Raw genomic sequence first — 19,819 nt, forward strand, 5'->3', positions numbered from 1 at the left:
ATACACAAAAATCAACTCAAAATGGATCAAAGACTTAAACATAAGACAAGATACAATAAACCTCCTAGAGGAAAACATAGGCAAAACATTATCTGACATTTCAAAAATTTTCTCCTAGAAGAAATAAAAGCAAGAATAAACAAATGGGATCTAATGAAACTTATAAGCTTCTGCACAGCAAAGGAAACCATAAATAAAACTGATTATTTTTCTAGAGTCCAGAGCTGTAAATAGTATTTTTGAAAATGATGACCTATATTCCAAGTTACAAGTCTTAACTTTCTTCATTCAGTATTTGTTGGCTAGCAAAATAGCAAACAGCCAATATATATCTGAATACAAATTAAAAAGAGTCTATGGTATTGTAAGAATAGAGTGATTGATTTTAGTTTTTTATATTAGGTTAGAAAAAAATTCCATATTTTAAAATGTATCATCTTGAGCAGCCAAGGGGTCTCTAAAATTAAATCTCATCTGCTCTTAAAAAAAAAAAAAGCAATGTATCTAGATGAAGTAGAAATGTTAACAAGAGAAAGCTTGCCTGCTTGACTGTAGGGAAGATCTCCATCACTTTTGTTATTGTTTCATTTCATGGTGGAATTATAGGAAAACTTTCTGTGACCTTAACTGGCATTCTTTTAGTTGTATGTATCTTTTGTTTAAAACCTGGGATGCAGTTCTTTGGACTTTTGCACAAATTATGTCAGTGGCTTTGAAATATGAAGAGTCTCAATACACTTCGCTGGCATGACTATGACAGTTTCACTAAAATAACATGGAATAAGACATCTCCATTGAAAGTTGAGATCTTGCGTGGCAAGGCATCTTGGCTTAGTTGTCCTTGTCTCATAAAACTTTTAACAAGGAAAAAGGAGTCAAAGTTCTGTTTAATGCTAAGAAATAAAGTTGATGTATTGAGCTGTAACCCCAATAGCTTACAGTAATGGTCACATCCTGTTTGTAGCCAGTTAAGGTGTCTGCAAGGTGACATCTCTGGATAGCAGGCTGTTTTTCGCTAAATGGTGTATCTGAAATGGTTATGAACGTTTCAGCCCAGTTGCCTACTTTACTCTTTCCTGTAGACTGTTGGCAGTTAGGCCTCCTTTCCCTCAGGTATACTACCATACTTTGAAATTGTCATAAACATGAATTCTGGGTTCCCAAGGCAAAAGTTTCACAAATAGTCCCTTGCAGTTAGTTAATTGTGCAATGAGTTTCTGAGGGGAAGGATGTTTTTTGTACGTGTGCGCAGGCTCCTTTCAAGAGGGACCACTTTGGTGACATCAACACTGATGATTTGGAAAGGCAGTTGACCCACCTAATGGGTTTTGGTATTTCATTCACCTGCCACTTGGTACCTGTTGAGAAAGTTCACACAGACACTTTCCAGTATTTATTACCATAACATGGGACTGTGTATTATCTGTGTAATTTTCATCCTTGGAAGTTCTTGTTTATGTAATATTGAGTTTTGTATGTATGAAAAAGCTTAAGTAATACTTAGTGTAGGAAGAAGGTAATGACTCCTTCCCCATATCGTATTAGAAGATTGATAAAGGATTTCCAGGAATGTTCTCCAGATGTTCAAGTAATGGATGTAAATTTTTGCCAGGTGACTTTTTAGTTACCTCTCAATACTGAGATTTCATGGGTGTTAAATAGTAATAACACTTGATTATTTTGAGATATTTTAGGTTTTAATGGTTAAAATATTTCACTTTTACACATCAACAATGGTGAGACATGAAAGTTCTTGAAATACAGTTTGAATGTGGGTGATCCTCATAGCTGTTTAGGACACAGATTAGGAAGAAATGATAATTTAGGACAGTGGTTCTCAAACTTGTGGGCTGTGTCAGAGCCATTTGGGGAGTTTGTTGATGGTGTAGATAGTCAGCCCCTTCCCAGCATCCACAAAATCAGATTCTCTGAGGTGAGGCTTGATTATCTCTATTTTTGGGTGGTTCTGATAGATGTCAGAGTTTGCATACCACTGCTTTCGGATGTAACCTATCTGTCACTTTTTCAAGTTATCTACTTGCATAGAAATACGTTTAGAAAATCTTTGACCCCTTTCCATGAAAGGGAATAATAACAATAGCTGCCGTGAACAGGCAGCTGCTACGGGCCAGCTTTGTGCTCGGCACTTTGAGTATGTCTGTTGATTTAATCCTCAGAGTAACCCTTCAAGATCATTATTTCCCCCATTTTATAGGTTAAGAAATGAGAAGCAGAGAAATTAAGTACCTTGACCCAGGTTACCCAGCAAGAAATTGGTAGTGTAGGAATTTGAACCTCGGTCTTTATAATTTTTTTAAGCTGAAGTATAGTTGATTTACAGTATTTTATTAGTTTCACGTGTACAACATAGTGATTCAATATTTTTGTCAATTATACTTTAGTTATTATAAAACAATGACCATATTTGGTCTTTATAATTTTAAAGTCTCTATACACATGAAATATTCTAAAATGAAGAGTTTAGATGTTATACAGTGCCCGCATTGGGACAATAGTGAGTTAACTTGCGTTTAGGGGCAGCAACTCGTCCCTCCATCTAAAACACAGTCTTCCAGGAAAGGGAGAATGTAGGGTAGGGCCAAGGAGTGTGACGCCGATGAAAATTCACATATTCCAACTGCACCCAGGAAGGCTTGGCCATCAGGTGCTGCCCATGGGGCACGGAGGTGAAGATAGGGTGGGGGAGAGTCCAAGAAGAGAACCCGAGAACCTTCCAAGACTTCTAAGGCCCATTGAGGTGGCTTGTGCCTTATGGAACTGGCAGGATGAGCACCTAAGATCTTCCCTAATCCTGGATTCTAGTTTTCTCAGCATCAGGCAAGCAGCCCTAACCTTTACTTAAAAAGTGGTTAGAAGTATCCCCCAGGCAACTTCATGGGGCACTAACAGAGAAAAAGACACAGGTTTGGTTCAACCATTTTGTGAGCTGATGATAGAAAGAAATGCTGAGTTTGTTTCTTTTATATAGAAGAACTAAAAGGTGTGTGGGGTTCAGTCAAGGAAATAGATTTTTTAGGAAAATCAGTGATGATTCAGTTGAACCACAAGGGATAAGAAATAAAAGATCAGTGATTACAAAGCACTTTGTAATTAAATGTGGTGTGAAACAGAAGTAGTATTAAACACAAATACGTAGTGTCAAGTTCATTGTTATAGTAAAATATTCTAGCAATGGGTGTGGTATTCCCTTGAGAAGAATATAATTATTTTTTAATTTTGTAAGGGTTTTTAAATTGTTGTTCTTGTTTTGTTTTAATGTAAGTATAAATTGTCTTCCTAGAAATGTTGCAGCAGCTCCACCAGCAGCTGGTAGAAGCTGAGCGAAGGTCAATGACATACCTGAAACGGTACAATAAGATCCAGGCGGACTACCACAATCTCATTGGAGTCACAGCCGAGCTGGTGGATTCTCTGGAGGCCACAGTCAGTGGCAAGATGGTAAGGAAGATCCCGCATTGTTCACATGTCTTCTCTGAGATAAAGGTGCGTCATGGGCATGGACCGTGTTGATATGTGATTCCTGGCTGCCCCCAGCCAGTGACACCTGCCCCTACTTCACAGAGCCACATGCATGCTGTTTATCATGCTGCTGCAGCATTTCATCTACTTCCCTAACACGTTATCTACCATGTCTTTATCGCTCTACCTTATTCTTAATGTTAGCAAAGAATAAATTTGCAACAGAAAAAAGTAGTGTGTAGTGGTGTAAAAACGAGGGGGATATGTACCCTGTTGATATATATATAAGACAGCTATAGATTTTTATATATTGCTTTTGTATGCAGCTGCCTTTCTCAACTCTATTAACCTGATAGGTTATTTTGATTGATTCTCTTATATTCTAGATTGGCAGTCAAATCATTTTCAAATAATGATATTTTTGTTTTGCTTTTCTCATTATATATCATAACTTTCTTTTTTTTTTTTCTTAACATTTTGGCTAAGACTCTGGGGCACTGTTTTTGTTTTTTGTTTTTTTGTGGGGATGATTAGGTTTGTTTGTTTGTTTCTTTAATGGAGGCACTGGGGATTGAACCCAGGACCTTGTTCATGCTAAGCACATGCTCTACCACTGAACCATACCCTTCCCACCGGGACAGTGTTGAATAATGTGATCATTGGCATCTTTGTCTTATTCCTGACTTTAATGGGAATGCCTCTGGTGTTTTACTCAATAAAAAATTAGAAAGTATAATAAAATCTCTTTGTGGAAATATAGTTTTTTTTTTAATGGGAGTAATTATAGGTTCACATGTAATTTTAAGAAGTAATGCAGAGAGAGTCCTTGTATACTTTGCCCATTTTCCACCGGTGGTAACGTCTTGCAAAACTATAGTACAATATCTCAACCAGGATATTGGTATTGATATAATCCGTTGCTTTTATTCTGATTTCCCAGTTTTACTTGTACTCGTGTGTGTGTTAAGCTTTACTCAGTTTTATACCAGTTAAGCTTGTGTATTTAAATTGTTTCAGCAACTTACTACATAATAGGAAGTTTCAAAAATCTAGAACTATGCAAAAATAAAATTACCTAAATTCTGTCACTTAGTAATAACATTTGTTACCATTCCAGACTTTTTTCAATACTTAGATACACATGTTTCACAAAAATGGACTCAGTTCATGCAGTTTTCTAATCTGCTTTTTTCCTTAACACTAAATTGTATGTTCTTTTTTTAGGGGGGAAGTAATTAGGTTTACTTAATTATTTATTCGTAGGGGAGGTACTGGTGATTGAACCCAGGACCCTGTGCATGCTAAGCATGCGCCCTACCACTACAGCTATACCTTCCCCCCTAAATCATGTGTTCTTAAAGTCATTAAATATTCTCCTACCATACCCCAGCTCCAGTAGCAGCAGAGTTTCCCATCACATGGCAATGCCATACTTTATTTTAGTCTCAGGTGGGTCCCCATTGTTGGACATTAAGGTTGTTTCCAGGTTTTCACCTATATATGTGGACATCTGAGTAAACAATTGGAAGGAGTGGGTGTGCAGTTCCCTGGGAGTCCCCCAGAATTTGAGGCCAGAGCTACGTCCATGCATTGTTTTTCCAATAGCTTTTCCATATGTTTTAATATCCTGTGCTGAAACCTCTTTGCTGTGTGAAAGCACAAACATTCACACAACTGCTCAGAGTTGCTTCGTGTGTCTGGAAATGGCCGAAGCTGGAGGGATGGCATGTGTTGAAAGAAGACTGATGGAGTGGATCGGGGAAGATAGTGGGGAGATCTGTAGACCCTGCTTAGGAATTCGTGCTTTATCCTGCAGTCAGTGAGCAGCTTTTGAAATGTGTATCTTGAAAACTGGACTTTTAGTGTTAGAGGTTTTTTTTAGTTTCGAAAATAGCACATACTGACTTTTCTTTAGTACAAAAAATTACCAGAAACAAACCAAAAGTGGCTTATATAGCTACTGTTGACAAAAAGGAAGAAAAAGAAGACATGTACATAGTTAGAAAACTCGAAACAGTACAGAGAAAAATAAAAAGAAAAGCATACGTTTTCCTTTTGCCTTCTCTCCTATTCAAATATAACTACCATCATCCTGGTGTGCCTCCAACGGCCAGGGTCGATGTGACACCAGATGTGGCATGCTGACCAGAGATGGGCACTCAAGCTGTCACTGCTGGAGTTGTGCACAGAGGCCCACAGACCACCAGGTGGGGTGGGCGGGGCCTCCAGGGTCAAGTTCGGTGAGATGGAGGGGAGGGGCAAGGACTGGACTCTTAACTCTCTTATTTTTAATGTAAAAGAAATACATGCTCCTAGTAAAAAATTGAAATAATTCAGAGGAGTATGTAGTAAGAAGGAAAAGGCCCCTTCCACACACAATTCCTTAGTCTCACTTCCTTATTGATATTTGAGACTAAGGTTTCTTGTGTATTATTTCAGAACACTTCTGTGCATATGCGTGTGTGGACATGTGTGTGCATGTGCATGTAATATACACATACTTCCGTGGGCTCATGCGACCCATTGCTCTTCTCAAATTTGCTCTTTCACTTTCACTATATCTTGGAGATCTTTCCACACAGCCAGACACCTACCTCAGTCTTTTTGTTGCTTGTACATTATTCCATTGTAAGACTGAACCATAATCCATCCGATCTCTGATGATGAACATTCAGATTTTTGGTTTGCTATAACAAAAACTGTTGCAATGAGCATCCTTATATATAGTGTATACCTTTGAATATAGGTAAGATGAGATCCTAAGAGTATAATTGCTAAGTCAAAGGTTATGGGCATTCAAATTTTGATAGATGTTGCCAAATTATTTCTCCAAAGATTTCAACAGTGTCTACCCACCCCCACCCCCAGTAGTGTATCAGTGTCTCTCCACACACTTGCCAAGACTAGATAGACATGATTATACTTTGATATCTTTGCCAGTTTGGTGAGTAAAACTTGGTATTCTGAATGTTTCAATTTACATTCCTTTACTTATGTGTGAGGCTGAATATGTTTTCATGTTTGTTGGCCATTGATATTTTGTCTTTTAGTCAACTGTTTATTCATATCCTTTCCTCATTCACCTGTTTCAAGCAAGAAAGTGACGGAACAAATTTCCTTGTTAAAGAGATGGTTGTGGTAGCAGTTCTAGAAGTCAAAGGAGGAAACAGTTTCAAGTGCAAGGGTTGGATCCAAAGCCTCACAGAAAACTCTAGAAGTCTAGAACTGAAAGGTGTCCAATGTTTTTGACATTTAGAAGGTCATTGGCGGTGAGTTTCCTTGGGGCGGTGCAGGTGCACCTGAGAGCTCGAGTGTGGCGTGTAGGAAGGTAAGCCCGCAAATGTTGGCTGCTCTTGCAAGGACCTTGGCTGTGAAGGAGGAACATTGTAGTGGTAGGGGGTTGATGGGTGAGGACCTAGGGAGGAGAAAGGGGAAGACATTTGTTTAATATGAAATATATTTGGACATGTTTTTAGCTAGGGAAGGAACAGTTATAAAAGGGAAGGTTAAACATACAGGATGAAAAAGGAATGTTTACGTTTTGATACTATAGGAATTCAGAGGACATGGACTCAGGGTAATGTAGAAGATGCAGCCTTGAGAGATAAGGCCCTTCTTCGAGTCACTTACAGTTGAGTGCCTTGGAGTGACCAGAGACGTCTGCCACAGGGGGATAGAGCCTTCCATGTGGCTGAGCAGATCAGAAGCTTCCAGTGGGGTAGGCAGGAGCACCAGAGGGAGAGAAGAGGGTCTAGCCAGCATTCCCACTCTTTCTGACTCACCAATCAGTTATCTTCCTCCTGCGGTGAGGACTGAGTGAGGAGCAGGAGGAGAGGCCAGTGACGTTACCACGTGGAAGTTCACCACGTGGAATCACGAGGCTGTCGAAAAGGAGGTTCCCTCTAACCATCAAGCATAGAAAAGACTGGAAGGATGTAAACCTGTTGAGTAGTTACCTCCAGGGATTGGTTTGTGGGGGCAGGGTGGGACTGGGGAGAGGTTATGGCGTTCATATGTTTTACATGTGCATGCATTACTTTTATAAAAAGAAAAGATGTAAGATGAAAAGAAAAAATTTCAGAGATTACCACCTTAGATGTTGTACGTTAGTCCTGATTTATAGGAGTTGTGGAGAGAGGCATGAGAGATGCCACAGAAAAATGCTGTGATATAGTAGTGTTGATGCAACAGTGATCCAGCCTCCAGCTGTCAAGCTCTTGATGGTTTATAAAATGTCTCCATCACTCTTCCCATAGGCCTTTACTGAGCCATCAGCCATGTGCGAGGCTTTTCCTTGACCTCGTTTACCCCTCCTTGTGACCCGGAGCGGTGAACGTCATTCATTTCATCTGACAGGTCGGGAAGGCAGGAGGCAGAGCTGCTGGCCTTCTCAGGGGTCCACTCCTTGAGCCCAGGCCTTCAGATCTTAAGCCCAGCATTCTTTCCCCCACATTATAGCCACCCAATGACTGTATTGCTTGAAGTAACAACAACAAAAGCTTTAAAATCAGTTTATCTTACATGACAGTGGGAGTACATCAGGTGGAATTCTATAACTTAAAGTCTGCTATCCCATGATCATAGCTGTAGTAGGTTAGCAGTTTTTTTGCTATAGCGCTTGGTGCTTTAGCTCCCTGGAGCTCCGATGTTAAAGCAGAGTCGCATCCCTGTGCCCACAGAGAGACTGCTGAGGGGCAGCTCCAACGCCTGCCAGGGCGCCGCATGTGGCTGGGGAGGGGGCGGTTCGCGCCTTTCACCAGCTGTCCTCTGTCCTCTGTGCAGATCACCCCGGAGTACCTCCAGAGCGTCTGTGTCCGCCTCTTCAGTAACCAGATGCGGCAGAGCCTGGCGCACAGCGTGGACTTCACGAGGCCTGGCACGGTGAGGCTCTGCGCCCCTGGTCTGCTCCCCAGACTGAAAAGTCCCGTAACATTAAAAAGTGAGAGAGCAGGAGAAAATAACACATTCCAGGGTCTGTGTTTCAGCCGGCCTAGGAGGTCTGTGCCTTCTCAGAAGGAAAAGAAAGCTCTTTTTCAATGTTGAGCAGCTGGAAGGCGGCCTCCTGGGGGGTGGGGTGGGGAGGGAGGCGCCCTCTTCTCTGCCCAGTGGAGCTGCTTGAGGGTCCAGGGCCTGGTCACAGCGGCAAGTCAGCAGGAATCGAAGGAAACTTTCCGCTTTTTAAAAAATAACTGTCACATTGGAGTTGCACAGCCTAAGGTAGGGGCTTTCGTTTAATCTTTTTTAACTTTATACTTAGAATAATTACAGACTTACAGAAAGTTGCAAAGGTAGCGGAAAGGACACTTGTCTACCCTTCATTCACTAGCTGCTGGCATTTTACCCGTTTACTTTCTCTCCACACACACACACACAATATGTTTTCTGAACCATCTGAGAATAAATTACATATATTATGGTTCTCTTCCCCTCCCTACTTGAATGCAGTGTGCATTTCTTAATAGGAATGTTCTCTTACATAACCGTAGATTATCAACTTCAGTAAACTTAATATTGATGCACTATTCTTACCTAATTGACCTGCGGTGCATTTTCCAGTTTTGTCTGCCGGGCTGTTAACACCCTTTACAGCAGCCGCACCCTAGGAGTGTGTTGATTCGTTGTGTCTCTTTAGCCTCCATTCATCTCGAACATTCCCCCAGTCTTCCTTTGACTCTCATGACACTGACATTTTAGAGGAATATACTCCTTCCTCTCCTTTAAAAGTAGAGCACTGTTCCTTTTGTGGTTGGAGTCAGGTTCGCATGACAGGCCAAAATATTACATAGGTGATGTTGCGTCCTTCCTAGAAGCTCAGCTGGAGGCGTGTGGAGTTGAGTTGGGTTCTTGCTTGGGGCTGTGAGTACACCAGTGTCTCCCGAGGAAGTTTTCAGAGTCCTTGAACCCTTGTCCGGGAGTGCATACCAACCTGCTGGGGCCCCCTCCCCAGGCTGAGTGGGTGGAGCCTGATGCTCTGAATTAGGAAGGAAGCCCCAGGGGATCCTTAGGCAGCCTCCAGGGTCAGGACCCCGACTTTTCATTATGTGTCTGCACATGAATACTAAGGCCTTCATAACCAGAGGCCTTTTTTAGTATTAAAACAACCTCCTCATACTCAAGTAGGTATGAAGCAGTTTATTATTATAATACAAGAAAATACAAATATGAGAAACACAAAAATAGAAAATAAAGAGAAAGAAATTTTGATTAGAATTCATAGAAACTGAAAGTAGATTGATGGTTGCCAGAGGGTGAGAGAAATGAAATGTTGGTCAAAGGGTACAATCATTTGGTTTTAAGGTGAGTAAGTTCCTGTGGCACGGCACATGCTTAGCATGCACGAAGTCCTGGGTTCAATCCCCAGTACCTCCTCTAAAAATAAACAAACCTAATTACCACCCCCACTGCCAAAATAAAATAATTAAATAATGCAATAAAAAAGATGAATAAGTTCTGGGGATCTAATCTAATGTACAGTAGTTAACAATAGTGTATTGTATTCTTGAAGGTTGCTAAGAGCACAGATCTTAAATGTTCTCACCACAAAACAAAAAAGGTAGCCATGTGAGATGACAGATGTGTTTACTGACCTTCTTGCAATAATCATTTCACAATAGATACATCTATCAATTTATCACATTGTATGCCTTAAACTTACACAATGTTCCATGTCTGTTATATCTCAGCAATGCTGGAGGGACAAAGAAATTGTGGTTAAAGGAAAATGAGGGTAGGAAAAATAAAGGTAATTAATGGCTAAGGCTGGTATAAAAAATACAGGTTCAAAGTTGCTGTACAGCTAGGGAGGGAGGCACAGATTTGGCACCTGGCTCTCCGCAGCCTGTGCAAAAAGCGTTTACATAATTTATTTATGAAGGAAAGGAAGGTGATATTCACTGCATCTAAAACATTTGTGCTACATGTGCGTTCTAGGAAGCACAGCAGTACAGTGAGCCCCCTCCAGCCCATCACACATCCCACAATAGACCATTTCAAGGTGTTCCTCGTGTGCCCTTTAGACCATGGAATTTTCCCAAGTTAGGTGTATTACTCTTATAATTTAATAAGTCTAAGAACATTTTTTTAGAAGATTGCAAGGTCAAAAACAACGCTTCACAGTGTTATTCTGGTGCTAAGTCCTGAGGATAGTTCTTCTCGTGGATCTTGGTAAGAAGGATGCAGTAATGTGGTGAAGAGCCAGCGTCCTTGGCCATGTCCTAGAGGTGCACGTGGAAGTACCGAGGGGCTGTCACTGTGTCGGACCTGTGGACCCTGGAGGACAGGACCTGCAGAGTCCATGCTTTAGGATGTGGCCCCGGTGGTGTTAGCACGCAGAATCTTAGGGAGCTGGCCATTTTTTTAATGTCAGTAAAGCACATACAGACATCCAAGTTTCGGGAAAGTATCTCCCTCGTGGGCCTTCGGGATGAGGGGCTTCAAGCCATATCCCTGAGGACTGGCTGAGTCGACCTTCTGTGTCCAGAATATGCCTAGCTGAAGGTTATCAGCTTAAGGATGATGTTAAGAATCAGAGTATTTACCAAAAATGAAGACTTTCTAGCAGTAATTAGCATTGCAGGATCTGTGTCTAGACCCCTTCTTTCTTCTCTCTCTTCCACTTATGTATTAATTCATAATTCGGTAAACACTTAGTGTTTTCCAGGTTTGTTTATAAAATCCCATCCTGTTTCACATATACAAGAACCCTTTCTATTGGCAGAGTCATGAAACCAGCATATTTAAAACTGATATTATGTTAATAAGGAGCAGGAGAAAAGGGAACGGGGCACAGCATATCTGATATTTTGTCTTCATTTGTCAGGAGACTGGTCCTGCCATCCTTCCCTGTTATGGTGACATTAAGGTACAGATTCTAAGCCTCAGAAACCACGGGAGACAGGATGAGCTCTGTTTACCTTAACTTGTAACCATTTTTTTTTCTACTGAGTCATTGACTTAGTAACAGGCAATAAAGGCTGCAAACAATCTTTTATTGTGGATAAGGGGTCATTATAAAAGTATAAAAGAATATTGTAGTTAACTTGGCATGCCTAGCATCAATTTATGATAACAGATTTATAACGTATGAAGAGGAAATTAGGATACAATTTAGATAAGACTTCAGGGGACTAAACTGATAGTATCTAGGACCGAAAGGAGAAGATTACTCTTTTACTTTTTTAAGGGAATATCGTTTACTCTAGGTCCAAACAGAGTGCCATCGATTTCAAGATGAATAGGTGGGCACAGACCAGCCTTCTTTCCAGCCTGCTCCCTGGCCAGCTGCCCCTTGGCCTTGAGTGTTTCAATTCACTGTTCTCTGTAAAGGAGCCTGGCCGGGGTCCATCAGGGAGCGGCTGGTGCCTGTCAAGTTTAGTGCATTTGATTCTGGTCTTCAAATCTGGCCCACTGCAACCTTGTTCACTGCTAAAAGTTCAGAAGGGCTCAGAAGTAAATAGCACCCTTCCTTCCCAAGTTCTGAACCAACTGAAAAATAGGGCAATAGAATGAAGGAAAAATGAGCTGAAGACACTGGCATTGATTCTCACAACACGTATATTGGAGAACATGGATTTTGGTTTTTTTGTAAGCAGGTGGGTCACCTACTCTTGAACCCTCTTGAATTAAAGAAATGTGCTCACCCAGTCATGGACAGCTGCGTGGCCAAGCCCCCCCACCCCCACAACCTGCACCTCCAGGCAGCAGGGCGAGCAAGCGGGCCTGTGCTCTCTGGGAGCCTCACTGCCTGGAGGAAGAGGGGTACAGGGCAGTGCAAATCCAGGAAGTCCCCCTCTCTGGGGGCTGTGTCTGACGATTATGCCGGTGGAGGCCCCGCAGAGGAAGCACCATGAGTGGAAGAAGTGTGTTTCCACCCTGCCTCATTCCCGCCCAGGTGACTGTGTCCAAAAGTCTGCTACATTGTCACAGCTGGGCCTCAGCTCTGGGTCTCCAGGATTGAGAATGACGGATTACATTTTTGAGAGGATAGCTCTGCCAGGTGGCCTCTTCCAGCTTGACTGTCTGTCGCCACCCTGACCCCAGGTTTGGTCCTTACCCAATCAGATTCCAAACCATGGGCCTGTCATTTGCTGGGATAGGAGATGAACCTGATTTTATATTATCAGGAATCTCGTGACAAGTAGTAAGAGGAGAAACTTCTTCCTCAGGGCACAAGAGGGAGAGTTGTTTGTATTCTCAGGTCACACAAGGAATACACGAGTATGTGTTAGCTCGAAAATGTATAACAATTCGCAGTAAATGGAGCAAAACATAAACCCCTTCCCTCCCCCACACTCACCCCATCTCACCTTCCTCCATAGGTGACACTGTTGACTGTGTTTCGTATGTATCCTCTAGACCTTTAAAAAGCACGTGTAATTGAGATTTTTATTACGCACATCTTTCTGCAACTGTCTCTTTTAACTTAATGCTGCACATGGCATTTAAAAGCACTGTGGTAAGTCCCTGTCTTAGCCCTTTGTTTGCTCTGGGCAAGCATGAATGCAGAGACACTCAAGGTAAAAATCTGAGCATAGCCCCTGGGTGAGACCCACATCCCACCCAGTGGCACCTCTGAATTTGTGGATTTACTGGATGGGAAAGTTTCCTTTTAAATGCATTCTTATTGGGAAAATGGCTCATTTGGGAATTCACCCTCCCTTTCTTCAGCAACTCCAAGTAGGCCCCATTGGAAATGTAAGTTATAACACTTTGAGGTGTGATTGCATTAAATATTTTAAAGGCCCACGACATGTGAATCTTAGAAGCATCTACTTCCAAAATCAATCATCTTTGTTAGCAATAAAAACCTGTAGGGGACTGGGGGTTGTGGTGGTGGAGGTAATGATGGAGGCGGTGGAGGTGACCCTTCTGGGGGGACGGCCTGTGCAGCTGCTCAGGCCTTGCTCTGACCTTGTTTCACTAAGGAGGATGCTTCCTGAAGCTTCCTGTTGTGTGGACTGTGGCTCTGCAGGTGAAGTTCAACATCTTCAGCCCTCGCGTTCTCCCTTAGGTGCTCTTCTGTCTTGGCAGGATGCTGCCCGTTTCCTGCCTCGCCACTGCATTTTGAGGCAGCCTTTCAGCGCCCAGTGCTCTGTGTGTCAGGTTGCACACCTAGCTCCCTCTCCCTGCTGCACCTCATACACCAGTGCCTGAACTGACCCTGGTGAGGTGAGGATTGAACACATTCGATCTCAGCCAGTCGGTAGGACATTGATTGGCAGAGGGTGACTATGCGATTAGCTCAGACCTTTCCCCTGACCTCCAAATCCAGACTCGCTGGCCTTCTCTCCATAGGTGTCTGACAGGCTCATCACATTTTCTGTGTCCAAATCTGGGCTTATCTTTTCTTCCAGCCAGGTGACTTCCCCTCCTGTATTTCTCTCGGTCAATGAGTGACACTCCAGGGAACGCTAGGGGGCCCCCGAGGCTCTTTCTCCCTTGCCCTGTGCTTTGGCAGCTGTGGGGATCTGAACGGGCTTCCTCCTTCCTGCCCCATCTTTGTGGCTCTGTGTCTGTTCAGGCTCTCCCTATTTGTGTCCTGGTATAAGGCAACATTTCCTAACTGGTCTCAGTCTCAGTGCTCTGAGCTTTCTGGTGGCTCATTCACATGGGAGCTGGAGTGACCTTTCTTGTTGTATCTTGTTCATTCATTTACACCCTCAGGTTTCAAGAAGCATTTGGGTGCATACGGACATCTGATCATGTTACTCTCTTGCTTAATACCTGTCATTGCTTCTGGTCCCAAGTGCTCAGCGTCAGGTCCCCAGCCTTCCGTGATCTGATGCTCATCTGTTCTCCAGGCGTGGCTCTGGTCACGGAAACTCCAAGAAGTCCCAGTGCCCAAACCCCCGGCATTCCCCCAGGTGTGCGCGTTGCTGTGCACCCAGCCCAGCCCCAGGCTCTCAGACGCCTGCAGCTTACAGGGTGCTGGAGCCCGGCCAAGGCGGTGCCCTCAGTGACCTGGCGAGCCAGAGAGGCTCCTGCCTGGGAAGCTTCTGTAGAACTTGCCAGCACATTGGGGCACCCCCCAACACACACACACATACTGAGCTCCACTTCCAAATCGCATTCGCACCGTTTTCCCCTCCTGCAGTCACAACCCTCGTTGTGCAAGTCCCCCTTCGTGTTACAGAGTTGGTCCCACAGCCTCCCTGCTTCATTGGCGGGGATGCCCCTCTGGGCCTCCGGCTCCCGTTGCCTCTCTGTCCCGTGGCTGGCACGCATTTCCTTCCGAATCCCGCTGTGGTTACTTAACCTCTCCTGGTGGTCATTCCCCGTGAGGTCGCTTGCCAAGGGGTCCCGCCTTCCCTGTTCACCTGCTCCCCGGCACGGCGCATGCGCACCTGGTTCCGCGTGCGGCCCGCGTGAGCAGGGCCCGGGAGTCTGCCCTGGTCTGGGGAGGTTTGCGGCACCGCACATCGTGCCTTCCTGCCACCCTGGCGCTGCTGGTGCTGAGTCGCAGCTCTTTCTTTCTGATCCTCCCGGGGCCTCAAACACCCGCGGCCGTCACGTGGAGCAGCATTTTCCCAAGTGCGTGTCTAAAAGCTCATCCCACAGGATGTCCCTGTCCCCAAACAAACCACTTATGTGAGGTTTGCGACATGCTGTATCCCGGGATTCACGCCACTCAGCAGCACACTAGCGCCTGGAGAAGCCCTGCAGTAAAGGACTGCTTAACCTCGTCTGCCCCAGCCAACTTCCAGTCACTTTGCTCATGTCACACCTCATACCCGTTGCTCTAACACACTTCCTGATGTCATGGATCGGTAGCAAAGCCTCTCATCCTGCTGTTGTCACCAAGAGCTGTCCTAGGCTCATGTGGCCCCGGTAAACTCCTCCCCCACCCCATGAGCACTGAGGGCCTGACTCAAGTTCTCACCTGTAGCTGAGAAGTGATGGGACCACAATTCTGCTCTTTCACTTGGCTTAGGGAGCATTTTATTTCTCCCACGCCCAAGGGTTCCAGGGAGCCTTGCCTGGAGCCTGGTACGCATGTGTGCTCAATGACTAATGATGGGATAATACATTCATTGTTCCGCTGTCCTCCAACTGCACCCTAAAGGGGTTGCCGAAAGTTCAGGCTATGCTTCCTCAGATGGGAAACCACCACTGTCCACGCGCACATCCACCACTTCCTTCTGGTGCCCTGGGCCTTAGGGGCCTTTCCCTGAGTGCCCAGCATCAAATCATCACACAGCACCCACCTGGGCTGCAGTCAGGGGCTCCTTAACAAGGGGATCCTCCCTGGGCTCATCCGTTCATACTCAAAATCCACTGTTAGTTCGAGAGGAAAATTATTCCAACTGACTGATGGTTTTGGAGCCTCTCCCAGCTTTTTCTTCCTGGGGCTTTTCTTCCTTGGCCAGACCGTGTCCACCTGCCCATACACAGAGCAGTGCCAGAAACTGGTGGTAGCAGTGACCTTTAGAAATATAGTCTGAAGTAAAGGTTGGTCCACAGATCAGAGCAGCCTCCTTAGTGTTCAAGTGTTCTTATTAACGCCTCCACGTTAATGGTTAGGTAGCTACTGCCTGCTGTGAGTTCTCCATTCTACGTGCAAGTTTATACCCAAGTGTCAATGTTAAGGTCAACTTCCACTTCATGACGTAAGCTTAGTACTTCTTAGCTCTAGCATCCCTGTCATGTGCTCTCATTGGCATCTGTGCCCGCTGGTACTAGTATTGCCGCCCACTTGCAGCACAGAGAGTTATCTGACCGTTGATTCTCCCCGTTGGATTGCAAACTCTCTGAGAAGAGGGTTTTTGCTTTGTTCACAGAGTATCAACAGTGCCCAGCAGAAACGAGGCAGGTAGTAGGCATTCAGCAAGTACTTACTGAATGAAATACCACAGCCTCCTCTCTCATTAAAAGCACGCTGGGCCATTCATTCTTCCCACAGCTCATCACCAGCTTTTTTTTTCTTTTTAACTTGATTCGGTAATGAAGTCTCAATTATGTTTAACATTCCTGCTCTTCTCATAAAAGGATCAGCTATTACTGCTTTTCAAGTAATTTCTTTACAGGGCAAATAGAATGATACTGAATTTAGCAAAAAAGAACTGATGTTTTAAAAGATAGAAAACGTTTTCTTAACTATGAAAAAAGGGAGGTATATATAAATGGATTTTACTAGTGGAAATAATTATCCAATATCACTAATTTAATTTTTTTCATTTGTGTATGGATTATGCTAACATTTTAACATGGCCATGTCCTTATTTGACTCATTACTGGCTTCTTGATCCCCTTAATGTGTTAGATGAGTAATCTAGATGACATCTCCAACTTATTTTCTGAACTCCTTGCTATGTAAGCCAATAACAGGAATAATAGGTAGTTCCTTTACTTAAAAGAAAATCAAGGGTTAAAAAATATTTTTAAAATACATGGTCATGAGCCTTGTAAAAATGGAGTTTGCTGTCTCTGAGGTAAGAGTCTGGGGATCTGTAAATACTGCAAAGGGAAGCAATTGAGAACAGGGCCAGTTTATTACATTTATTTATTAAATCAGTCAAGGATTCTAGAGTGCCCACTTTTGGAAGTCAGCTTGCATTCATTCATTCAGCAAATGTTGATTGAGTGCTTCTGTGTGCCCAGGCACTATACCAGGTGCTGGGGACTCATGGGGGATCTCTCTCCAGCTCCTGTGGAACTCAGTGTCTGCTGAAGGAAAAAGACACAGAAATGGTTACAAAATGATTACAGCTCAATATGATAAGCATGGATAATGTTTCATTCAAGGGTTGTGGTGACAGAGGGGACCAAGGACCACTGCCTCTCTTCTCTTCTACTTGGTTTTTCCTGGAGTTCTCTTAGAGTGATTCCGAACATACCACTTTACCTGTAAATAATTCTATGTACATCGCTTACAGATAAGGGCTTTAAAAACAAGAAGGAAACATAACCACAGTGCCAAATAAAATTAACACTAATTCCTCAGTGCCGTGTAGTACCAGTGCTGTCCTTACTCACATTTCCCTTATTTTCTCAAAATGTCTTTTACAATTGATTTGAGTCGGTCCAAAGACGTGCCATTCACAGCGTTTGGTGGTTTCTCTGTTTTAGTACATGCTTAATACTGCGTTGCCCATAGTGGCAAAAACAATACAAGAAAACAATAAACGGGGCAGTGTGAATGCCCACAAAGTAGGCAATGATTTGGCCTATAGGCAGGATTAAAGGGGCGTGGGGTAGAAGGGGGATTGTGAATTTTTTCTATAAACACCTCTAGTGTTTGACTTGGTACAAAGTGCATGTGTTATTTTTATACTCAAAGATAAAATCTTAATAAAAAAGAAAATCAAGATAATAAACTGGGCTTCATTGCTTTTGTTCTTTGTGATGCCTTTGACTAGGCAGCTCTGAGTTCCTCTGGGAATTTGGTCAGGGCGAACCCACCCATCTTTTTATAGAGTGCTCCTTGCAGTGGAGTAGCAAGAGGCCAAGGGTGGGTGGCTTGGGAAATGCATCAGGAAGGTATTACTTAACTGGAGCTTGGGCTAATTTTTAAATCATATATGATTATGGTTGGAGAATCCTGGTGGATGAAAAACTTTGCAGATCTGTTGGTTTTGTGCCATTACAGTGATTAGGGATTAATGCATTGCTGTCAATGTTTAACACAGTCTATTTTCTTCTCTCCCCTTCCTCCTCAGGCTTCAACCATGTTAAGAGCCTCCTTGGCACCCGTGTAAGTAACTGCTCTTAGGAGCTGTTATTAAAGAGAATAGTTATGGGTAAAACTGAAATTCAAAGTAGCTTTAAGAAATGCTCATCTTAATCGCCTTGCTTAGTGAATTTCTTTGATTAGCTAGAGCTATATTGGATATTAAAGGAAATACCAGTAATTATAAGTAATACTAGAAGTGTCTTTTAATGTTAATTCTGTTATGTTGGTTAAGTAGCATCAAATGGAAAAAATTGTTGAATTGTTTCTATAACATTATGCAGAAATCAATATAATCTCCTGTCAAAGGGCAGTCAACAGAGGGTTAAAGTGTCTACATTTTATGTTCTCTGCTGATTCACATAATGACCAAGGCTACAGGGTAGCTTGGTGTCTGCTCGAGTATTCCTCTCCAAGTCAGTTAGGTCGTCACTCACGCAGGTATCTGATGCATAGGAACTTTGTCAGGCAGTAGCAAGGGAATTGAGAACCTTTGGTGTGGACATAGGACTAGGGTGGGTTCTAGTGACTCTTGCCAGCCTTGGGTGGAGGGGAGGGCGGGGGGTCCTGTGAGATCACTCAGCACCTGCAGTAGATACAACGTTCCTCCTCCCTCGGTCCTGCCCGAGTGTGACATTGACCCTGCACCTCGTTCTCTTTGGATGGTGGCCGTGTAATGCAGTGCTGGTGAGCGCAGACTGCCAGGGTTAAAACCCCACCTCTGCCACCAGCTCTGTGACTTGGACCACTTCTTATAACTTCTCTGTGCCTCAGTTTCCTTCCTTGTAAAATGAGAATAATAACAGTAACTCTATTATAGAATTGTTGTGAGGCTAAAAATAAGGCAGTATGTTTAAAGCACTTAGTACAGTGTTGGGAACGTAGTAAACTCTCCGGTAAATGTATTCCCAGTGATAAAAGTGCGGCAAGGCAAAGCGACCTGCAGAGAGTGAAGGGGGGCGGTTGGTAGCGGGGGTTAAGAGGATGAGAAGGCATGGCCCAGGCTTCTTGGACAGTGGGAGAGTGGCTGGACCACTGAAGTGCGGGGTTGCTGAGCTGCTTAGCTGGTAGTATTGCCATTATTGGCAAGTGAATGTGGCCCAATTATGACAGGTTTTCTTCCTTCCAATAGAAGCGCCCCAGCTATAGCCCATGTTCAAAAATGGCTTTACAAATGGAACTTCTTTGATCTAGAAAAAGAGCCTGTTTGAATGTTAAATTTTAAAAAAGTTTTCACTTTGAGATAATCTTAGAGTTGTAAAAAGAGTACACAGAATTCCCATATACCCTTCACCCAGACTCCCCAGTGTTACTGTCTTACACAAGCCCAGTGCCGTTATCAAAACCAGAAAATTGACTCTGAAACAGCACTGTCATCTAACCTACAGACCTTATTCACGTTTTACCAGTTATTCCCTACGTCCTTTCTCTGGTCCAGGATTCAGTCCAGGATCACATGTTAGTCTTGTCACATCTTAAGTTTCCTTTCATTTGAAATCATTCTTCAGTCTTTGTCTTTCTACGCCTTGATGCTTTTGAAGAATACGGGCCAGTTATTTATAACTGGAATTTTTAAGTTATCTGTATTAATTTTTAAACTCACAATAGTATCTGCCTCAGGAAAAAATAGTCAAAATAATCAATATGTCATGTACAGGAGTCTACCATTTGCTG

The 19,819-nt window shown here is 43.4% G+C and overlaps 1 protein-coding gene across 2 annotated transcripts in view; it reads left to right on the forward strand.

The window, feature by feature from the left end:
• ARMC9 (armadillo repeat containing 9) overlaps positions 1-19,819 on the forward strand; it is a 141,641-nt gene that overhangs the window by 23,253 nt on the left and 98,569 nt on the right. For both annotated transcript variants that reach the window (XM_072961844.1, XM_031677865.2), the window contains exons 8-10: positions 3,302-3,459; positions 8,263-8,361; positions 18,135-18,169. In XM_072961844.1, the coding sequence (XP_072817945.1) occupies positions 3,302-3,459; positions 8,263-8,361; positions 18,135-18,169 (292 nt within the window). The remainder of the gene's footprint in view (positions 1-3,301; positions 3,460-8,262; positions 8,362-18,134; positions 18,170-19,819) is intronic.

Source organism: Vicugna pacos, chromosome 5 (assembly GCF_048564905.1).
Source record: "Vicugna pacos chromosome 5, VicPac4, whole genome shotgun sequence".
NCBI lineage: Eukaryota > Metazoa > Chordata > Mammalia > Artiodactyla > Camelidae > Vicugna > Vicugna pacos.